At 45.2% G+C, this 21,411-nt stretch overlaps 1 protein-coding gene and 1 long non-coding RNA gene across 3 annotated transcripts in view; both read right to left on the bottom strand.

Annotated features, from left to right (window-relative positions):
• The window catches only part of agps (alkylglycerone phosphate synthase), a 28,568-nt gene extending 10,788 nt beyond the window's left edge, over positions 1–17,780 (bottom strand). Inside the window, exons 1-12 of one of the 2 annotated variants that reach the window (XM_077002857.1) lie at positions 17,403–17,780; positions 13,307–13,396; positions 12,214–12,304; positions 12,002–12,122; positions 11,762–11,836; positions 8,381–8,452; positions 8,166–8,245; positions 7,009–7,089; positions 6,281–6,406; positions 5,591–5,699; positions 1,126–1,253; positions 300–351 (exon numbers count right to left, since the gene is read on the bottom strand). In XM_077002857.1, the coding sequence (XP_076858972.1) occupies positions 300–351; positions 1,126–1,253; positions 5,591–5,699; positions 6,281–6,406; positions 7,009–7,089; positions 8,166–8,245; positions 8,381–8,452; positions 11,762–11,836; positions 12,002–12,122; positions 12,214–12,304; positions 13,307–13,396; positions 17,403–17,581 (1,204 nt within the window). In that variant the 5' untranslated portion in view covers positions 17,582–17,780. Of the gene's footprint in view, positions 1–299; positions 352–1,125; positions 1,254–5,590; positions 5,700–6,280; positions 6,407–7,008; positions 7,090–8,165; positions 8,246–8,380; positions 8,453–11,761; positions 11,837–12,001; positions 12,123–12,213; positions 12,305–13,306; positions 13,397–17,157; positions 17,305–17,402 lie in introns of those variants that run through there. The other variant, XM_077002858.1, reaches the window with a different exon arrangement.
• A 1,487-nt stretch (positions 17,781–19,267) lies between these two features.
• LOC143512483 (uncharacterized) lies at positions 19,268–20,864 on the bottom strand. The gene is made up of 2 exons (XR_013130471.1): positions 20,006–20,864; positions 19,268–19,522 (listed from the first exon to the last, which is right to left on the bottom strand). It is a non-coding gene; the product is annotated as an uncharacterized LOC143512483 (long non-coding RNA).
• Positions 20,865–21,411: the final 547 nt, after the last annotated feature.

Here is a 21,411-nt window from a genome sequence, read left to right as displayed (position 1 = left end):
TTAAACACACGTCTGTTCTCTTGGTGTAAACGCGCAACACACTCCTGTATTCTTACTCCGCTAAGCTTTGGTTTGAAGCTGACTGCACATATGCCACGTTGACTGCAGCTCAAGCTCATTTGAGTTTCTTGCCGAGATTATTTCCATTTTGCTTTTTAGAGACATCAATGACTTCTCCAGCTTTAACCATTTAATCTTTAGTGACATCTGAGCTAAGCACAGTATATATGTCTAACAATGCATTCTGCACTGGGCAAATTTGTTTCTCATCCACTGTTGGGGGGGGGGGAATGTCTTACCAAACTGAAACTGATCATTGTCCATCAGTCGAATAGATGCTGGAGCACATCTCTGTGGAGAGAGAGAGAGAGAGAGATATCACACAATGTCATTAAGGGCCTCAGAATGGTGCGGTCAAGTCTTTCATCACACACGGGCGACACGCCATCGCACTTTGTGCCAGAAGCTCGAAGAATCGGGCTCGTGTAATTTACCCGTTTATCTCAAAATCAATAGAAGCAGAAAAACAGGACTGGCGCATCTATCGGGCTGCGCGGGGATGCGCTGGCCCGCTCCGTTTGCGGAGCGGCGCCGGGACTTAGGAGGGCACGTGCAAGTTTGGGCCTGCAATTCTCAAACTCCGGACGGCGCACTCGATATCTTAATTGTCTGCTGCGCTCTGGGCTAATTTATGCTCTCATATAGAGCAGAGCTGCACAGAGTAAGGACACGCAAGGGTGTGCAGTCATCAATAACTGTGCCATCAGCTGCGGTCAGTGGTTAAGTAATGAGTTCGGCCTGAAGAGAGTGGGTCTATGGCCGTTTTCCAAACCCTGATCCTACAGGACATTAGTTATACAATATAACAAGACCTTGTATTACAGATGGATTACAGCTAATGATGCTATTTACAATGCAGCAACAGCTCCGGTGAGTACTTGATAATGGCCATTATTTATATGTTTTAATATGGTTTGACAAGTCTTGTGTCAGCATAAAGCCATGCGCACAAATTACCGATGTGTAGCGCTGAATCTTCACCCCATCTCCAGGGCGTCAACACCGGGGAGGGGGACTCAACACTGGGGGCGGGGTTTAAACCCAGAAATGCGGGCCTGTCCTCACCTGTTTGGCAACCTCTCGCAGACAGGCCACACCCTGCTGGAAGTTTGGGAAGACGATGGAGCCGTATTTCTGGTACTCGGGAACCGGCCGAATCTTCATTGTGACCTCAGTCACTATACCCAGAGTGCCTGATAAGACAACACACACACACACACACACCGTTAAATAAGGGGTGTTTTAACAAAACTCTTTAAAACTACCGTGGCTCAAAGACCGTTTAGGCTTTCTAATCTTGCCTGCTTCGCCTGACATTGTTGTGAGGAAGAAAAACTCTGTGAGATCCTGTGGTGATGAAAGTCAGCTTTGCTTTTAAGCCTGTTGCAGCTCCACATACACAGAAACAGACAGAACAGAGCCTCACTCTCCCCTGTGGGTAAAGCCTGGTTTATACTCGACGCGCCGCGAGCGGCGCGAGGGTCCGCGCGGCGAAAATGACGTAATCGCGGTGGCTCCGCCCGTGCGCGAGGGCCTCGCGCGCTGTCGCGGCGCGAGGTCGTGCACCTCCCGAATTTTGTAACTTCGCGCGCGCGCCGCGCTTCAGCGCGATGGACAAAGTCATGTTTGCCGGGTTCATACACCTATACAAGGTGGAATTAAAGCACTTGTACGTCACTTTAAAGGTCCATTTCAATATTTCCCAGCACGTTAAAATTAATTAAGTTAAATATTTATACATATACTCGAAATGAATCGAAATAATTCGCTTTTTTAAATCACATTAGTTTATGGTTGTTTATTTTCAAAATGCCCAATCTTAACATCTTCACGTTCTCTCATGTTTCGCCCTGGAATTACAAGAGGTTTTAAATACGGTCTCTGGTCAGGTAAAAATGTTCTTTCCCCGGTTTTGCAGGGGTTTTTTATTCTCCACCGCCACCTATCGTTTCGGAGAACACTGCAGCGACGTTCGCGAAAGTATAAACGCCTACACCGCTCGCGCAGGGTCGCGCGAGGTGGGCGGAGCCGCGCGCTACGGTCGCTCGCGAAAGTATAAACCAGGCTTAACACAGTGTGTGTTCGCTCTGCAGTGATCTGGTTTCGTCTGAGGGAGGCAGGTCGGCGTCTGATTTACCGGCTCCAGCCCGTCTGAGATAAAGCAGGCGGGTATCAAAGGCGGCGCCGGGGCCCACGGCAGGGCCACCGGGGACCCTAAAATGCAGACCGCTGCACGATCCCACGACCCCTGAGAGCACGGTCGTCTGCTGCTGCAAGCTCCGTGGTCCCTGGTGCTTTAGCCGGGAAGGGCAGCTTCTCTGCCCGCGAGAGGCACGTCTGCGTGGCAAGGACAAATACTGTCCGAGTTACAGCCAAACCTCTGGGTTCAGGATGGCGGCAAACAGGACTTCAGAGGTGGCAAACTCAACTGAACATACTGCTCACTCAACTGATTGAGAATAGGATGTTTGAATGAATGTTAATGAAGTTAAGACAGTTCCAGTGAATCCAAAATAGCTACAGAACTTCTGATTGGTTTAATCACTTACAGTACATATACATCGATCATAATGATGATAAACGGTCGTCTTTCAACTGTCATACTGAGATCAGAAGCGTCACTGAAATAGACGTCTTCCAAAGAGACAGTGTAACGCCATCGTGTTCAGATCCAGAAGCCCGTCTGTCTCATCCTGCACGACAGTGTCCCGCATGCATCCGTGGAAATGAATCACGGCTCACTGTATGACAACATCACATCTGTGCCAGCCGGAGGTGGGGGCGGTGGGGGGGGGGGGGGGGGGGGGGGGGGGGGGGGGGGTTTGGGTTGGGGCGGTGGGGGGGGTTTTGGTGGGGTGGGGTATGGAGACCGGCCTCCCTGAGCCAACACGTCCACGGCTGGCAGCAGAGACGCATAAAACACGCGCGGTCCCCATGCCAACGGGGCCGTTTACTCCCACACTGCCTTCTCACGTGCGCCGGCGGTTACGGCGTCTTCGTCTCGCGCCAGACGGCGACGCACGCACGCACGCACGCTCGCGAGCTTCTACATAAAAGCGAGCGTCACTCCCGCCACGTCGCTGCCGTTCCTGTGAGCCGCACACGAACACGAACGGCTCGTTTAGCATTTAAACGCCGCAGTCTCTGCTACGTCCATTTTCTAAATCCAGATGTCTTCTTAATAGGTTTATAAATGTTTATTAAATACCGTTTATTTTATGAAAATTAGCAACGATAAAAGACCACATACACTAGCTGAAAACGTTAGATCATTAAACTTCAAATGTCTTCTGCCCATCTATCGTTTTTGAAGAAGAAAAGATATTTAACAGCAAATGGCTGCGTATAATCATATATGATTCAAGTTTGATCAGGTTTGAAAGAAACAGACTTCTCAAGCAGTTCACACGGAACAAAATGAAGAGCAAACATTCCCCAAGCACTTTCAGAGGGAACACCGCTTTATTAATAATACATGGAGCAGACTGCTGGCACGGATGATCCCAGTTATCATCTCTCCATCAACAGTTTCGGTCGATCGTGGGGCTCACTGTTCGCCAACAGTTTCAGCTGTTGCACGAATCCCCCTGCAGCCCCGCTGTGCCTGATAAAGTAGCTGATCAAACACGAAACGCCAGCGAGATGTCAGTGTCGGGGCTGTGATGACAAAGGTCCGTCACTCTAACAATGCCTGGTCCTGTGGTCCGAGTCCGACAGACCAGTACCAAAAAAACTGGTCCATGCAATGGTCATTGGATAGTGTGAATGTGGAGAGGTATCCATAATAAAGTGTCCACCAAGCATTTATGGGTAGTAACTATTACACATCTCACACATGTAATATACACATGTAGATGAAGGTGGCTGTTGACTGCAGATTATCCAGAATTTCTCTTTGACCTTTCCCAGGTCAGCAGCTCCCGTGTGGTAGATGTCAGTGGCTGTATTAGATCATGGCATGCTGCTCTCTAGTGGTTCAGCCCAGATCGAGCATGTCTATGATTCCTCTCACTTCGGACTGCCATCTCAAACTGCTCTACACTACACAAGGTACAGGTCTACTTTAAGGAGAAAGCAACACATCCTCTGTATGCAACACCCACAGACCCTTCCGAGATGAATGGTTGCCTTTCTGTTGAGGATTCGGTCAGTTACAGGCAGGAGAGGAAAAGTTAAGCATACATGCCCAGAGAAACGCACGCACACTGCACACTCGCTGGTGCATGAGACATGGCAGACGGCGGGATTGGTAGACGGCTGGTCTGAAGCTTCTGAGGGAACGTATCAGAGCAGCAGAAAGGGGGAGATGGGAGGAACTACAGAGATTCAGGTTCAGATCTCAAAGTCTTCAAAACAGAGAGATCTGGGAGAAGGTTTCTGAAGGCGTCGCATCAAGGTGGCTTTAAAGAGCATATCACACCGTCCTCACTAAAGGGGGGTGTGTGTGTGTGTTGGGAGCCCCAAATGATGGACTGCACCCATGATCCTCTCTGACAGCACGAGTCCAACCAGGAAAATCTTTTATCTAACCATCTAAAATAACTGGGTTAGGAGCAAGAGGAGAAGGAAAGCTAAAATTTAAAGAGTCACAAAAACTGGAAGAAAGGTTGAAAAAAATCAAAATATCAAAATCTTAAGCTATGGTATCAATCACCACTTCTTCAAGGGTAACTCATATACAATTTAAGGATATTTCTGAACTTTTGTATTATTTATTGTCCAACTACACTTATTAGTATGTAAACAGACAAAGAACATAAAAAATCAAAGTCAATCTTGAAATCCTTATTGAACCTGACAATTGCCCTTCCTACTTGAACTTTGGCCTCTATAGACCCACCCCAGGGGAGGAGCTGGCTTGAAGACACACCCAGGGGGAGGAACACAGGAACCCAGAGAAAAAGGAAGTGTTTAAATCGAATCATTTGCTTCAAGAATACAAACGTTGGAAAACAATACGCATGTTAACTTTGCCTGAAATTCCACTCATAGAGTCTGCCTGCTTTAGCCTGAAGTGAGTGGAGAGGAAATACAGACCTGGGCAAATACAGTCACAGATGTACAGAACTCATTTATAGTCCCACAGCCATTAAGAAGCTCCAAACTCCGCCTCTGATACCAGTCACTCCATCTCCAAAGCACACCGCTGGGAGCCTGTGTCTCTATGCCTTTCTGTGTGTGTGTGTGTGTGTGTGTGTGTGTCTACACGCCAGCAGATGTTGAATGTTGTATTGCCAACAGGGCCTGTATTTGTTAATAAGGGCTGGCATATGGTGACAGAATTCTCGGGGGGCATTTACAAGGACGGAACGCAGGAAAGGAGGATTCAAGGGATCCATGTGTGTATGTGTGTGTGTGTGTGTGTGTGTGTGTGTGTGCATTACATCTGTGATTTTATCCTCCCACACACAAGCTCAGACACAAGCACGCACGCCCGGACACACACATGCATCCACATCCACGAACCCAAAAGGCTTTCTCTTGGGTTAAATCTCGGTACCAGGTGTGTGTAAGGCCATCAAGTCCATACCTTCAGAACCCATTATGAAGTGGTGAATGTCCGGTCCAGTGGACATCCGCGGACCCTGACAGCTCTTCTCAATCACACCTCTAGGGGTCACCATCTTTATATGCACCACCTACAGAAAGCAAAGACAAGTTCATAAAAAACGCTGGTCAGACTCGGATTGCACAAAGCTTATAAGAGTTCACTTCAGCCATGAAAACGAAAGGAGGCTTTAAACTTTGCCGATAGAGGAATACATGTGTGAGAAGATCTCTCATTCTAATGTACGTGTGTGAGAAGATCTCTCATTCTAATGTACGTGTGAGAGAAGATCTCTCATTCTAATGTACGTGTGTGAGAAGATCTCTCATTCTAATGTACGTGTGTGAGAAGATCTCTCATTCTAATGTACGTGTGTGAGAAGATCTCTCATTCTAATGTACGTGTGTGAGAAGATCTCTCATTCTAATGTACGTGTGTGAGAAGATCTCTCATTCTAATGTACATGTGTGAGAAGATCTCTCATTCTAATGTACATGTGTGAGAAGATCTCACATTCTAATGTACATGTGAGAAGATCTCTCATTCTAATGTACATGTGAGAAGATCTCTCATTCTAATGTACGTGTTTTTGGGTGTGTCTGGTCACTTCTGTGCAGCAAACCAGGGAATGTGCGGGGAATGGGTGTGTGCATGGAGGTCAAGGGTCGTTACCAAGTCCTCAATGTTGCCATAGATGTTCTTTTTCATGCCTGATGCCCGTGTTGCTACCCAGCCGCCGAGAGAACTGAACTCCATTGAGTCTGGCTCATGACCAGTGCAGTACCCACTCTCATTCAGCTGGGGAAAACACACACACACACACACACACACACACACACACACACACACACACACACACACACACACACACACACACAGTTCTAGCTTTATTACCAAATCCCCCAGAAACACACTTCTTAACAACTTGCCATCTGTGTACTCAAAATGTTCCACACACACCAACACATGTGAGTGTGTTATGGGCTTGTTAACATTCCCCTCTCTCACTTTCTCTCTCTCAAACACACACACTCTCTCTACTTTATACTGAAGGCAACACTGTCATTTCTCTGTATCGGTTTAATGCTGCCATCTGCTCTGTGTGTGTGCAGTTAAAGGGGACGTTCACCCAAAAACCACTCGATGAATCTTGGACTTTTTCTGTGTTCTAGAGTTATATTACACACACACACACACGCACGCGCACGCACGCACCTGACTGGCACACTACATAAAAAATTATCAAATGGATCCTCTGACACACACTACCTTATTTGTCAGTGTTAATGTCCAAAAAGCCCCCAAAACAACACGCTCACACATACAGACACACACTCACACACACACAGACACGCACACAAACAGAGGAAGAGAAGAAGGGTTTCTCATTGTTCACTAACCTGTCTCTCTAGTTCCTGTCCAATGATACCAGCCTCCACATGCACCGTTAGGTTCTTTTCATCAATCCACAATATTCGGTTCTGCATATAAAAAAAAGTATTTCATGAAACTCCCCTTCCTCTGGGTTACTTTAGGCAATATATTTCATATATGGTAAAAGGAAAAAGGATAAAAACACAAAAAACACAGAGAGAGAGAGATGGAGTGAGAGAGGGGGAGAGAGAGACATGTATTGGGAAAGAGTTCGGAGAAGAGTCAAGCTGATTAAAACGTGGTATCCCTGTCAGCACATATCAATGTCTGTTGGCAATGGACCATAAAGCTTCCTGTCTGTGTGAATTACTGCCCTTAAATGCAGCCCACTTGTTTAGGCTTAGTGTGGTTGGACTCGGAGAGTGAGTGTGCAGCGGGTCGGACATCCCAGGTGTCTCTGCCCTTCAGAACATCCCAACAACTGCCAAGTACCAGCAGGACATCCTTACAGATGATTACAATAAACTCAGCAGTGACATTTACAACACAATGTCAACATGCTCTTCATGTCAACGCTGTCCTATGCCACATTTGGTTCCAAGAAACTCCACTGACTGGACTTTTCCATTAATGAGCTCCAATAAATGGCAATGGATTTGGGGTTCTGGAATTCGGACACAATTACGGATTTTGACCATTACCTTTAAGATTAGCAGAAGCTAATCGCCGAATCATAAAATTGAAGCCTCCTGGCATTCTAATTCCCACATAGGGATGGTTCTCATCACTGGGTTAGAAGTTAACTTGGTTTTACTGCTCAATCCCACAATCCCCTGCCCAGGGTTAAGTGTTGCTCACGTTACTGAACACTCTCGGCAGGAGCCGCACTCTAAGTCATCAATCATCCGCCCGAGCTCATAAACCAACCATTCCAAACATCCGCTGGCTTTCATGTCCTGCCCTGATGACCCCACGACCCCTAACACAGGTCAGAGAGAGGGAAAAGACAGAGAAAAAGGAGGAGGGATTGGTGGATACAGAAGCCAGGGCCCTGCAGAAACAACCCAGTGTGACAGACAGTTCTTGCAGGCACTGTCCAAACCTTATTCACACTACTGAACCTTTAATTGTCCATGCATGAATGTGAGGGGAACAGTGTTCATGTGTACATGCATGTGCCCACCATCTGAGAGGTGTCCAGAGAGACAACAGATCGAGTCTCCTCCAGGGGACACTCTAGCGCGCTGGACACACTCGTACCACCTGATGGAGAGAGTGTGTGTCTGAGTGCACATTAATCAGGATTTGTGTGTCTGCAGTATTAAATGGAGAAAAACAGGCTAGCAGTTAGACAACATGAACACTTCCATCTTCACGTGCTAAAGTTGAGCCCCTCACCTCCGTATGGTATCAAACAGACATTGTACTTGCAGGCCAGCTCTACAATCTTCACCACTTCATTGTGACAGTCTGTGAGGAGGACAAATACATTTCAGTGTGTTAAAAAAAAAAACCTCAACATTTTATTAATCAACTAGGCACAGCGAAACGTTGCATTCAGTTGTGTGAGTCTTTGGACAGCAAAACTGTGTGAAGTGGAAGGACAGAGTAAAAAGTGCCCCCTCTATCCCCTCCTACTCAGGAGGCGGGATCAACGCTCAATAGCCAATAGAACAGTTTGTCTCCGCCCCCACACTGTTTAGGTAGGAAGGTAACCTCTCACATAGCTATAAGAGCACGAACATACCCACCTTTTCTCCTTTATTAGTTGATCCTCCAGCTGCTTGGAATGGAAAACGTTTTTTAGACACACCTACACCTTTTTCAAGCCTGCCCCACCCATCTAAGATAGGTGGACATCTACAACACTTCTACGTAGGGCTAATGATCCAAAACGTGGTCTGAGCAGCAGATACAGAACTGCCTGCTTTGCGAGTGTCACTAGTTCGCTAGCAGCTGACGTCACTTGCACATGAAGGACCGGCTCTTTAGGTCTAATGCAATGTAGGTCTTCCTCAAGTTAACAACATTGGAGAGACTGTTCAACATTCTGTCTGGACACGGAAACAAAGAAGCCAGAGGGACACACACACAAAAGGCCACAACAGTAACCTGTCTAACGATGGCCTCTTCCTGCGCACAGGATCCCAACGCAAACGTTTAGAAACCAAAAGAGAGAGCTCTCCTATAATGAGAGGAGAGTGGCGGGTTTACCACCAGATGATCAGGGTTTGGCTAATTACGCGCGAGTCAGTAGCCGTTTGCTCATTTGCATAGCGAACAGAAGCAGTTGTGGCTACACCAATCTGTGCGCAGTAACTCAACCAACCAGAGTATTATTGGATGTCAATCTTCCTCCTGACACATCTCATTAAAGCGGTAGCTCATGAATGTTAATGAGCACCATACCTGCTGATGTAGCTAGCTGAAGACGAACCCTTTAAAAGTTACATCTGGGTGCACACAGGAATATACATGCACACACGGCCTTGCAACAGACTGTAATGTAATATCAGAAAATCCTGTACCGATCTCAGACATGTAACACTTTATGAACACGTACCCAAAACTGGTCTCAAGTCACTACAGTAAACGCATCTGCTCTAAGCACACGATATTCTCAATAAACCCGCCCTGAATGTCAACTGGCTTGTAAATCAAAACAAGATAAGTACACAGATCTGTGACGTCTGTGGGAGTTTATCAAATCTCTGTTTAACTTTGCTCACCCAGCTGGAGCTGGACCGGGTGGGCGGGGCTTATAGAGGAGTGTGGAGGGGGGGCGTTTTAATTGGTTCACCAGAGACACAGCACTAAAATAAGAAGCTGTTCTGGTGCGCGATGCTTCCGTTTCTGTGGAGAGGTTTCCACTGGGACGCTCCTGGGCCCGCTGGGGGTCTTACTCAGCAGGCTGGCCAGAACACTGCTGTGCAGAGGAGGCAGTTGCTGAACCCAGACTTACAGAAAACAGCATGAGGTTTGGTCTGTTTTTTTTTTTTAGCTTTTCAAAGCACACACACACACACACACACACACACACACACACACACACACACAATGTACTGGCATGGCCTGGGTGACGCGAGGTCGGGCGAGATTTGGAGTACAACAGAACGGTGTTGAAAACGAACCACGTCACACCTGCATCACGTGTGAACGGCAGGAAGCTCCCGTGTGTAAGACATTCGAAGGACTCGACCCCGATCCACTGACAGTGTGGGAGAGCTTAGCTGGCTTTTCTAAAGCGACACGGCCCTGTAGCAGTGGTGCGTTTCAAAATCACAAACTGTTCTTCAGCACACCAAAGGGAAGATTCATCCCACTTCCCCCACCGCCCATTACACCACATGGTCTGCGGGGAGGGAGCGTCTGCAAACTTCAGTGCCTGCATCAGAACTGCGCTCGCACACACACGTCCGTGCTGGAGGACCCGGCCAGGTCAGGCACCAGGGTGGGTAGGGTGGATCTGATGGGTGGTAAAAACCGGAGCTCAGCCATGTTCTCACGCGCTCGTCTGACGAGCCCAGATGCTGCAGGGCAAACGATGCACTTTACAGCACCGTAAATTAACCCATTAGTACTTGCAAACTGCAGAGAGACGACGTTAGTGGCACTTAGAGGCCGGAGACCGGAGAGCATCAGCCCCTTTAAATGTTTGCATTAAAGGAATATTTTAGTGCTAAAACTTTTTTTTAAGGCTTTAGGTTAATTAAAAATGGTTCTGAAGTATTTCAGTTCAAACACTTGGTCGTAAAGTTAAAGACAGCACAAATTTAACCTCTCTCACTTCCACAAGGCAGTTTTTAATAATTTTCCATTCCATTTTTGTGACATCACCCAGGTTATTTTATGGATTAATAAGAGATATTTCAGCTGTAATTCTAAATCATTGTTTACAGCAAGCGTGACAGGAAGCAGATTGTAGCTTAGCTCCAATTACATGTAGTCCTACACCAATAGCTGTTCAACCTCTTATAGCCAAAGTACTCAGTTACAGCCTTGTTATCCACAAGCATGACAATCTAATCTCACACAGACATGGCTGACAGCAAGGCAGAAATGTTGCCGTACAAAGGAAATCCGTATTTAGTTGACCAGAAGTACCCATTAAAGGTGCTTCACATCTATGGTCTGTTGGATTTAAACTAGTACGCTGCTACATTAGTGGCATGCAAGTATTTAATAATAATAAATACTGGGGCGGGGGGATCTGTGAGTGAGCATTTCTGGACCATATACACAGTGGATTATTCCTTAAACACTCGCAAGAGCATTGGATCTGTGGTTAGGTGATTTTGCTCCCTTTGGGAAGGGGAGCAGTAATGGAGGGTTTGGTACAGACTTCCGCAGTAGCTCAGGAGAGAAAGGCAGAGAGCTCCACCCCTGCAAATCGGCCTATTGCACTTTCTTCTCCCTCAAATAGGGGTAAAGGTCATTTGTAAGACTCATCCCACTGCTTGGCTTCTCTAGGGCCGGAGAGGCTTCATCCGGACGACCTGCTGTTTCAGCCACATGGAACTAACGCGGTTGACCTGCTCCAGGGAGGAAGCTCACGTGCTTCAGGGGGCACCAGAGCATCACGGGGGTCTGTTTTTACACTATGACATAAAGCCTGAACCAGTTTGCATGTTTGTTCAATCTGCAGTAGGGCTGCTTGAACAGACACACACACACACACACACACACACGCTTGCTCTCTCACACACCACACACACACACACACACACACACACACACACACACACACACACACACACACACACACACACACACACTCACTTGGCCAAACCACCAGGTCTGGTACTTTTCCAATCCTCCCCTCCCGTAGTTTGAAGATCTCGTGTAGACAGTGTCCTGTCCAAAGAGAGGTCAGACTTCAATCACATACCACTCAAATCCCCACAGTATACTGCTTAATGAAACTGTAGCTACACCGTTACAAAACAACTATACAAATGACTGCTGTATTTATTGATGGAAGCATTGCTGATGAGTTTGGAGCAAAAACAGGTTTGCTACCATGAGAACGGAACACCCTGTCCTCTGGGTCATGTGACAGGGCCACACCCGCCACCTTCAGCTCCTCCACAAATGACTCCACCAGGTTAGCAGGCGGGACCGAACTGACATTCAAAGTGGGCTAGGAGGAAGAAGAGAGAGTTAAGACACACCACACACACACACACACACACACGCACACACACGCAGAGGGAGTGTGGGTGCAGGCTTACAGTGGCAGGAGTTTTGTGCTGCAGACTGGCCCCAAACGTGCCCTCAAACCAGTCCTTCAGACTGGGCAGAATCAGACCACTTAACCGATACCTGCAATCAAAACCAGTAGAGGCAGTGACAGCACTGCTGCAAATTCCACCCACACAACAAACAGGACATTTAGACTTTTCGCTCAATTAAACGTCACTGATCTCTAAATAGCTGCTGAAACAACTAGATTCATGTATCATTTGTTTGCCCACAATTCTTCATTTTCAATAAAAATGAACATTAAACAAAATGTCATGCTGAACACAGAGGGGAAGGGAGGTATGTGAGTGGATGTGTGTCCTCAAACACGACGAGTCTGACACAGAAACGGAGTCATGTTTATCACTCGAAGGACATGAGACAAAGCTTTTGTCCAGCAGGGCATAAACAAAAATAGCCTAATGAAAAGACCTGAGTCAGAGAGATAGAAAAAGAGAGAGAGAAGGTGTAATCCCCCCTCACTACCTCCATTAGTCAAAGAAATTAGACCAGAATAAAGGTGCATCTCCTACACTGGGTCACCAGGGAGTCCAATTAGTCCAATGAACTAGTGTATTGCACGTTCAAAACAAATACTGTGATCCTCAATAGAGCCACGTATCTACAACTTAAATGCCACTGACAGATCAGCCACCCAACTCACTCTCCCGCCTTCTGCATTTTAACCTTTTCACGTTTTTGTCCGTCAAACGCACAGAGCAGCGTGTAGTACCGTCACGGCCACTAGATGGCATCAACACACCACTAAACGCAGAATGTCAAGGGAGTGAGAATGATTATGATCTTGTGTGGTGGCAGGAAAGACTGTGGGTATTTCGCTCACTAAAATGTCTAAGGTGCATACCAAATACTAGCCTTTGGTTTGCATAGCAAGATTCTTGGTTTCGGTCACGTAGTTTCACATGCTGAAGAGAAGGCTTTTTGATGAAAGACTATTTGATGAAAAAGCTTCTCAGACTCGCCGCCAGTCTGCTATGCGCTGACACATAAGCACCGTTACATTAAGATCTGCTAATATATAGGTCTGCTAATGTGTGTTCATTTACTCGTCTGCATACATACCTTTTGCCTGTAAACTCAGCCTGTCCTTTCTTGTTGAAGAGAAACCTAGAATCACTGTAACCCCAACCGTTCCATTTCATTACGTCTTGCCTGTGAGAGATGGAGAGAGAGGCAGAGGAGAAAGGGAATACAGATAATAAGATTTATTTGTTTTTCCTTTATGCTGTTTACACACATCTCTGTTCACTGTAATATTTCTCATCCTGCATGTTTAGACTGGCCTAAAATGCTTTAGATGGCTTAAAGGGTATAACTGGTGTGGTATACTATACACAGAGGTATCTCTCAAAAACCATCCTGGATTTTCTGTTGCAATGTTGTCTTTGGGTAAATACTGATGTCTGCCTCAACAAATCAAGACACCTTTACTGTGAACCCGCCTACAGAAGTGATGGGCTACTTTGAGCAGGGGAAGACAACATTGATGTCAATACAGCCATAAATACAATGATCACAGTCTGAAAAGATTTAACTAGTAATTACAGCTTCATCATACATTTTGCAACCATTTTTAAGGATGGGTGCAACCTTAAATGAGGGGCTTCCCAGAAAAAGTCTCAACAGTTGTAAAGGAGTGCCACTTTTAACAAGGGGATTCCTGAGGAATGTCCCAATCATCACCAGAGTCCTGCAGTCAGAGTGCCACAAACCCACAACACAGCTACAGACATCAAATCCTATCTAGCTTCACACATGGATAATGCAGAGTTGGGGTGGCGATGGGTCTGCTGGAATTGGTGGGTGTCGAGGAAAGTGTCTCTTTCTCAGTCAGTGCTCAGCGCAAATCACCACACCGCTGAGAGTGCGTGATGGGATGAGAAGCTACAGAAACTCACTTCTTCTGCCCGTCAGATCAAATCAGGTGTGATACGGTGGACTAAGAAACTCAAATCCTTCAAAGAAAAAGAAACAATAAGAAAGAGAGAAACCTTAACCCACTTGACCACAGTTTACATGGCACCGCCATATGATTCTAAACATGGTATGATCATTCACAGAAAGACGTTAAACAGAAAGTAAAGATCAACTATGTGTTTAAATCTGCATGAAAAACCCTGAATATTCACAAGAGTTAAGGTGACAGTGTAACTTTATGTATGATCAGGCCAGAGTGAGTGAGCAAGTAGGTAGAACAAAGGAGCGAAAGAGAGAAAGAGAGAGACAGAGAGAAATATGAATGAGAAGGTGCATGTGTGCTAAATCATAGTGCTGCTCAATCTGTATGGACACGAATCAGGGAGCTGAATAAATAACCAACATAACTCATGATTTTATCTGAGCTCCTGTGCCATAACTCATAGACAGCGTGTGAGGTGACAGGCATATGAATCTGTGAGGGGGGGAAGGATGTATCAGAGCAAGGTAAATAACAGGAGAGGTGTTGTATACAAGGAACCACCCCTACCCCGCATGTGATCAGATCCCCCCCCCCCCCCCCCCCCTACAGAAAATGCAGTCAGCCTCAACTAACAACAAACTTGTGCTATTATGACACGAACTGTCATTAGGCACTTAATTAAGATGAGTAATAAAAAATAAGTTTCCTGAAACAAAATAAGCAGGTACAGGGAGAAGTTTTTGTACAAGCTGTTTCAAGTGTTTCTCCTCTGAAGTGAAGGAATCGTGCTGAACTCTACATGATGTCACCTGTGGCAGGTTTTAATGGCAGGGCTCCTGTTTCGCTGACCATTACAGGTGTAAGTCTGTGACCACTACAGGTGTAAATCTGTGACCACTTTTATTTTTTTGTGGTCAAGCTGGGTGTTTTGTGCCAGGAAGACATGACGTGGCTAGAGGCAGACCATCCAACACCAGCAGAGTTCATTAACACGTTTTAAAGTGTAAAGAATGTTTTATCTATTTATTTATTTGCTCCACAAAGTCATTACTGAAATACAAGTCATTACACATGTTGGAGGAGGGGGGCAGTTTCAATAATGCCATTATTTATGTTCTATAGTTTGGGGCTTTTTGTCAGCAAGAACACTATATAATATAAGTAACACTAGTCCTGAATGGCTCTATAGAAAGTCTCAGAAAGCCATCAGCTCTAGAAGTAGCAGGGAACCGCCTGTGTCAGATATTGTTTCAGTATAATGGTAACTGAGCCTTAAAAGTGCTTGTTCCAGATTCATATGAGCACACGGAGACACAAGGGAAAGTACAAAAGAACACTTGGCATTTATTTGCAACAACTGATATTGGAACCAATGACAACATCAAAAAGAAACAATCTATGTCAATAAATGGGATTTAGGAAAAAGAGGTAAACACTGTATGCAATTTATCTGTAGGACTGCAAACGTGAAACTTGTGCTACAAAAACTATTTTCTTTATTTACTTCCCAAGGTATTTTTCTACAAGTAATCGCAGACATTCAGGCACACACTGTTTTCAGTTTTATTCTATTACACACCATAGATTAGAGGACTGTCTTTAGTTTTAGCCAACTACAAATCCTACCCTATCTCCAACCATAATAACAAAAATAAAGGAAAATAAGGATTTTAAAGACTTAATATAAGGGCATAAGACACAAACCCACATCACACCCACATGCACACACCACACGTTTAAACTCATATAGAAAGATGACCTAGATTTTATCAGAATTGTTCATTTGAGACAAAGACAACCCCCTCTCAAAATCAGCCAAGCTTCAGTTGGAGCCTTTGCTAACAGAAGGAGTTGTTCAGACCCACAGTCACAACTGTAGCAGGTTCTCAAGGGCAACCATTAACATCCCAACCCTCAAAAGGCACTGACTGCAAACCCACCCCAGTACAACCACTTGCTGCAAGGAGTGGTTATTCTGTCAACAGGAACATACAGTACTGAAAGCAAACATTGCGTAGTAAGATTAAATCCCCAAATCGCGGCTCACCACATCGAATTGGACTAAAGCTATGATGAATGTATCTATGTTGGACTTTTCTACAGATTTCTCCTCTTTTGCCAGTAGATTTGTCTCCCACTACAGGAACTACCCCAGTTCTCAGCGAAAGAGATGGTACTGTTGTCTACTGCAAAATGTCTGCAGCACAATAAACAAGAATATACTAACGCACTTTCTTTTGTTTCCACAACTGCTTCACAGTTAAATGAGATTATCCGGAATAGGCATCAACTAGTCTCTATGAGGGTCATCTTTTACCATGTGTTCCACTGCTAAAAATCTGATCCTGAACCAGTTTTTCCACTGTGTCCCCTACGGTGCTCAAGGCTGCACAGAAACTTGACTTGGAAAGAATAAGGACTGTTTTAATAGTGTCTGACACTAGATGTCACTACAGAATGATCCCAACCCGCCTGTCCTGTTAAGGAATATGAAGTCAGGCCACCACTGCCCTGATCCAATCAGAGCAAAGGAGTCGTGTTGAAACTTCTACAGACAAATGAAAGTTGTAGAAGGGTGTTAGTACTGAGCTGTAATGGGAGACACAATGAATTGTTACTACATGTTATACAACGCCTTTCATGAACAAAACATTCAATGTTTTCCAAATGTTATTTGGAAATAAACATTTATTTCGCTCTGTTGAAATCCCCCACCCGCAGTACAGTACAGCAGCTGACCCGTCCTGAACCGAACTTTATATGCACGGGGGGTTTGGGAATATAACTTGGGCTAATACGAAATGCACGTTACTTTCCATCGACGCTTTCAAACGAACTCGGATCAGTCGTCTATGTTAAATAGATGCTGGACCGTCACCGACACGGTCCAGCAGGTCAATCTGGGTCCGTTCATTCACGGCGGAGACGTCGCGTGCTGGAGCCAAACCGAACCGAGCCCCATGAATGAAGACGTTGTTCGGAGGGAGAAAAGCCACATTCTCGTTATAAATACCGAGCATAGCTGATCCTGGAGCCTACTGTGATCAGTACCGAGACACCCCAGCGCCGCCTCACTCACACCAGAAAGTGTAGCAGTAGAAACAATCACAAGCGCGTTAACGATTAACGCGACTCTCCCGGTGCAGCCGCACGCGTCGTCGGTTAAACGCCGTTCACCGGAACTACAGCGAGTCAACGACACGACACCGCTCGGTCCATCCGCGCATCCGCCCTCTGCCACCGATCTGCTTCGCCTACCTTCTTTTTGGCACCGGGCTCGGTTTAGCAGGGCTGGACCCGGCCGACTCGGTTTTACACTCTTGTGCAGATATCCCCGAGTCATCGTGCAGCTCCCGTTTCTGCAGATGGGCGGTAATGACCCGGAGCCGCTGCGCTGCGGTTCTGTGGCGCTCGGAGATGTCGGTGTTTGACGCCATGCTGCTTCCGTGTTGGAGGGGCGGAAAGAGGAGCTGTCAGAGGTCGGAGCGGTGACGGGAGGATGTGAGGTAGGCTGGACCCGGCCCACACCGACCGACACCGGGCTAGCGGGCTTGACGCGGCCCACACGGACCGACACCGGGCCAGCGGGTTCCCCGCCTCCCCGCTGCTGCACGTCTCCGTCTCGTAAGATGTTATAATGTATCTTGTGGGTTCCGAACGTAAACGGTGTGAAGTAGAACGTCGCGTGGCACTGATCCGCTGTTCTGAACCCAAATGCTTTTTTACTCCGGCACAGAAAGAAGCGGGTTTGCATCTGATAAATAACGTGTTACGATAAGTGTGTGTAGTCATTTTGGTGTACATTTTCACATTTCAGAAGTATCTCATATTTATTTCTTACGTTTTTGAAAATAGCCTGAATATTTTGTTTTATGTATTCTTTGGGTTTACTAAGATTGCAATAAACACATTTCGGTGTGTGTGGATAGATGTCATGTTGATGCAAAAGAGAAATTCACGGACCATTTTAATAGAAACGTCAAGGTTACATAATTTTTCTGCCTGCAGTAGATATCTGTTTAGTTTTTCATTTTTTAATTCCGTTAGCATGACAGAGGCATGGCTGTGGGTATTGTGCTGCACGAGTATAAGCATATTGGATACACCAGCATTGCCAGGAATTTTACACACATTTAATACCACTGCTAAGTTGAAGTGGTTCACCATCCCATAATATCCCATCAGCCACTGTGACCACTGTAGACAGTGGCCCTGTGCTCAGAAACTGACCAGTGCAGTTCCAGAGCAGGAATCTCCAGATTATCTACCACTGTGAAGAATTCCATTACAACCGTAATCTGTTGTACCTAATCTGATTAATCAAGGCCTGCTTTTGCATCTGAATGTTATAAATTATAGCCTGTATTTACAAGATGTCCCGACAAGGTGAGCATTTTTGATTATGTAAACATCACTGATTTGTTCCTGAGAAATTGTTAAACCTTTATAGCCCTTTAAACAACTCTAAAGCGTCTCCCTTGATTTCTAAGAACAGCCACTTTCTTCTGATTGTATTCCGGTTACTTTCAATGAGATCAGGTTTCACTTCACTGAGTGTTTGAAGCAGGAATTTTACTTTGGCTTGAGTATGCTAAGCCCAGCAGGTCTGGCCACCCACCTCTACTGTTACCTGTGCCCTTCTGGAGAGTCAGACACCCTCAGGGGCAAACCAGTCATGTGCTGGTTTGAACAGAAGTTGTTTTTTTACACTAATGCAAGACCAACCTCACCCCTAGCCAAACCCCAACTTTAACCATTTTAAGTTAAATAATGCAAAACTGCTCTCAGATTAGCAAAACAAGGCATATTTTGCCAGTTATCCTGCCTCCTGTGGGTCTGTAACAACTCATCACAAATTCTCCATTTACACATGTCCACACCACAGAACTGGGATTTAATCATAAAAATCATGAGGCATAGAATACATTCTATAAAGTAAACATTTTAAATTGGGAAGAAATGTGACCGCAGCTTCAACGTTTTCCAAAGTCACTGATTATCATTAGTCAAAGATTTATTGGCTAATTATTTTGTGTGAAAACACAAGCTTAATTTTTGGATTTGACTAGTGTATTTCTGCAGATCTTACAAGAGACAAAATAAAGAAAAAACAAGGGAGACAGTCATGGTAAAATCCTTTATTTGTGAATGCTCAGTCAGAGGCAAAGTTTGGTGGGGTCATGGAGTTTGTGGGGTCATCGTATTTCCCTCCAGACGTAATGAGTGTTCCCTCCAGACGAGAGCTTCAAACTCCCAAAACAAAGTTCTGTAATGCACTGACTGCAAAGAATGAAGAGTCTGAGTGTATCACAGAACTTTACTTGGAAAGCCACAAAAGAGTACGCCGATCCTTCACTATGGAACTTCCCATCTCACTGCTGTCAGTATCAGATGGATAAAGAAACAGGTCAGAGTTCTCAATTTCACTGCTGACTGCTTGCTATGTATTTTACTCCCTTTTGTCCGGATACTTTTATGCAAGACAAGTTTCAAAATGTCAAGGATTTGTTTAAAGGGTCATAGTTTTAATCATTTTGTGCTATATTTAGATAATTAAAGCTTAGCACCATGAGTAAAATATGGCTGAAGAGGACCAGAGTGTGAAAGTCAAGGACTCCAGGCATAATGACTGCAAGAGGAATTTAAAAGACGATAAGATGCCTACAGTTGGAAACTTGGACTCAATCACCCCCCACCCCCCCCTCTGAAACTACATATGGACACACATTGGCCACATAGTGTTTCACGTTTACACACAAGCGTTTGTACGTAATGAAATAAGTAACTGCGGAAAATGAATGTGTGACATGACTGGAAGAACTGTGTGAACTTTTTAGGGTTACCTTCAGGATCAATCTTACCTAGCTTCAAGGTTGGGAAGGTAACATTTGGAGTAGTCGATAGGTAAGAGCTGACGTGTCTATTTGGAGCTGTGTGGATGTGCCTTTTATCATGAAAATCCAATAACTGGGCCGTCTTGGAATGGTTTGCAAACACATCCAATACTTTACTATTAACTTCGTGCATAATTTGCGTTTTAGGTTTTAACTTTAACAAACTTGATTCTTAGAAATGCCTCAAAGACATGCGGCCGACAAGAAATGTACCAGCACATAAGTGATTTAATTTTACCCAGATATTGTAGCAACATGTCATTATAAAACTAAACTGACCTTTAACAAAGTTGGCTACGGGCGCACGAGATCATAACAATGAATTAAACTTGTACGCTGTTATATCAATGCATAAAAACAGTATCTTGGCGCATTTCACTTTCACCAGAACAGAAAAATGTTTCTGAACATACCTGCTGGACCTCACAGCTGCAACTCAGCACATTATGCACGAGGCGAAAGACAGAAAATGCGAAAAATGCGCGCCGCGTCCAAATATGGCAGCCGTGATTATCACAGCTATCCAGTATTGTATTCGCTAATTTACCAGTTGACGTCCTTACTCGGACCCTGAACACAGTGGTGAGGTGCTTTTACGCCGTCGCTTTCTCGCCACTCAACCCCGTGCAGCGTCCTCCGCAGCTGGAAGACTGTCGACGTGGAGCTGCCAATCGTGAACGCGCAATGACGGACGCGCTTGCGAGAGGGGGAAAAAAAAGTTTCTTTTTGGTGTAGTTTGAGTCAGCCGGTGGGGCTACCGTGGTAGACTGTGAGAGATGGAGGCAGAGTGAGGTTCTTAACAGATATGTGTCAAAGCCCCTGGTATAAAAATAACCTCAATTAACTTTAGACGTCGTTCAGGCGTTAGGCTAATTGCAACGTGCTCCACACACAGGTGACAGTGCTTTTTTCAATTAATAATAAATATTATTCCATAGGCTACTTAGAAAGAAAAACGTACAACTACACCAAGAGAAGTCACAACTATCAGATTTTAAACTTTACTAGTGAAAATGATTTATTTTCAAAGCATGCGCGCAGCAAAGCTAAAGTCCGACAGGATAAGGGTAATCATATAAAACACAGCGACGTTAATGAATAAAAAATGAATATGATGTTTAAAGATTCTGATGTTAATTTGATAGTGATAAAACACTAAATTAAACACAAATGCCATTCGGACTTCTGTACTAAAGATGCCGAGTTCTAGTGTTAAAGGGCCAGAATTCAGGATAGTTTGGTGATTTCAGTTCAGTTTAGTGACTTCCCCATTAAAACGTGCATAATTCAGCTCATCACTTGATTACCAGGTTGAATAGATGTATTAGAGAAGGGAAAAGGCCACATGTGTTGGATTAAGGCCCTAAAAAACC

The sequence above is a fragment of the Brachyhypopomus gauderio genome, chromosome 4 (assembly GCF_052324685.1).
Source record: "Brachyhypopomus gauderio isolate BG-103 chromosome 4, BGAUD_0.2, whole genome shotgun sequence".
Lineage (NCBI taxonomy): Eukaryota > Metazoa > Chordata > Actinopteri > Gymnotiformes > Hypopomidae > Brachyhypopomus > Brachyhypopomus gauderio.
Note: the sequence above shows the minus strand (reverse complement) of the source record. Positions and strands in the feature narration are given on the sequence as shown.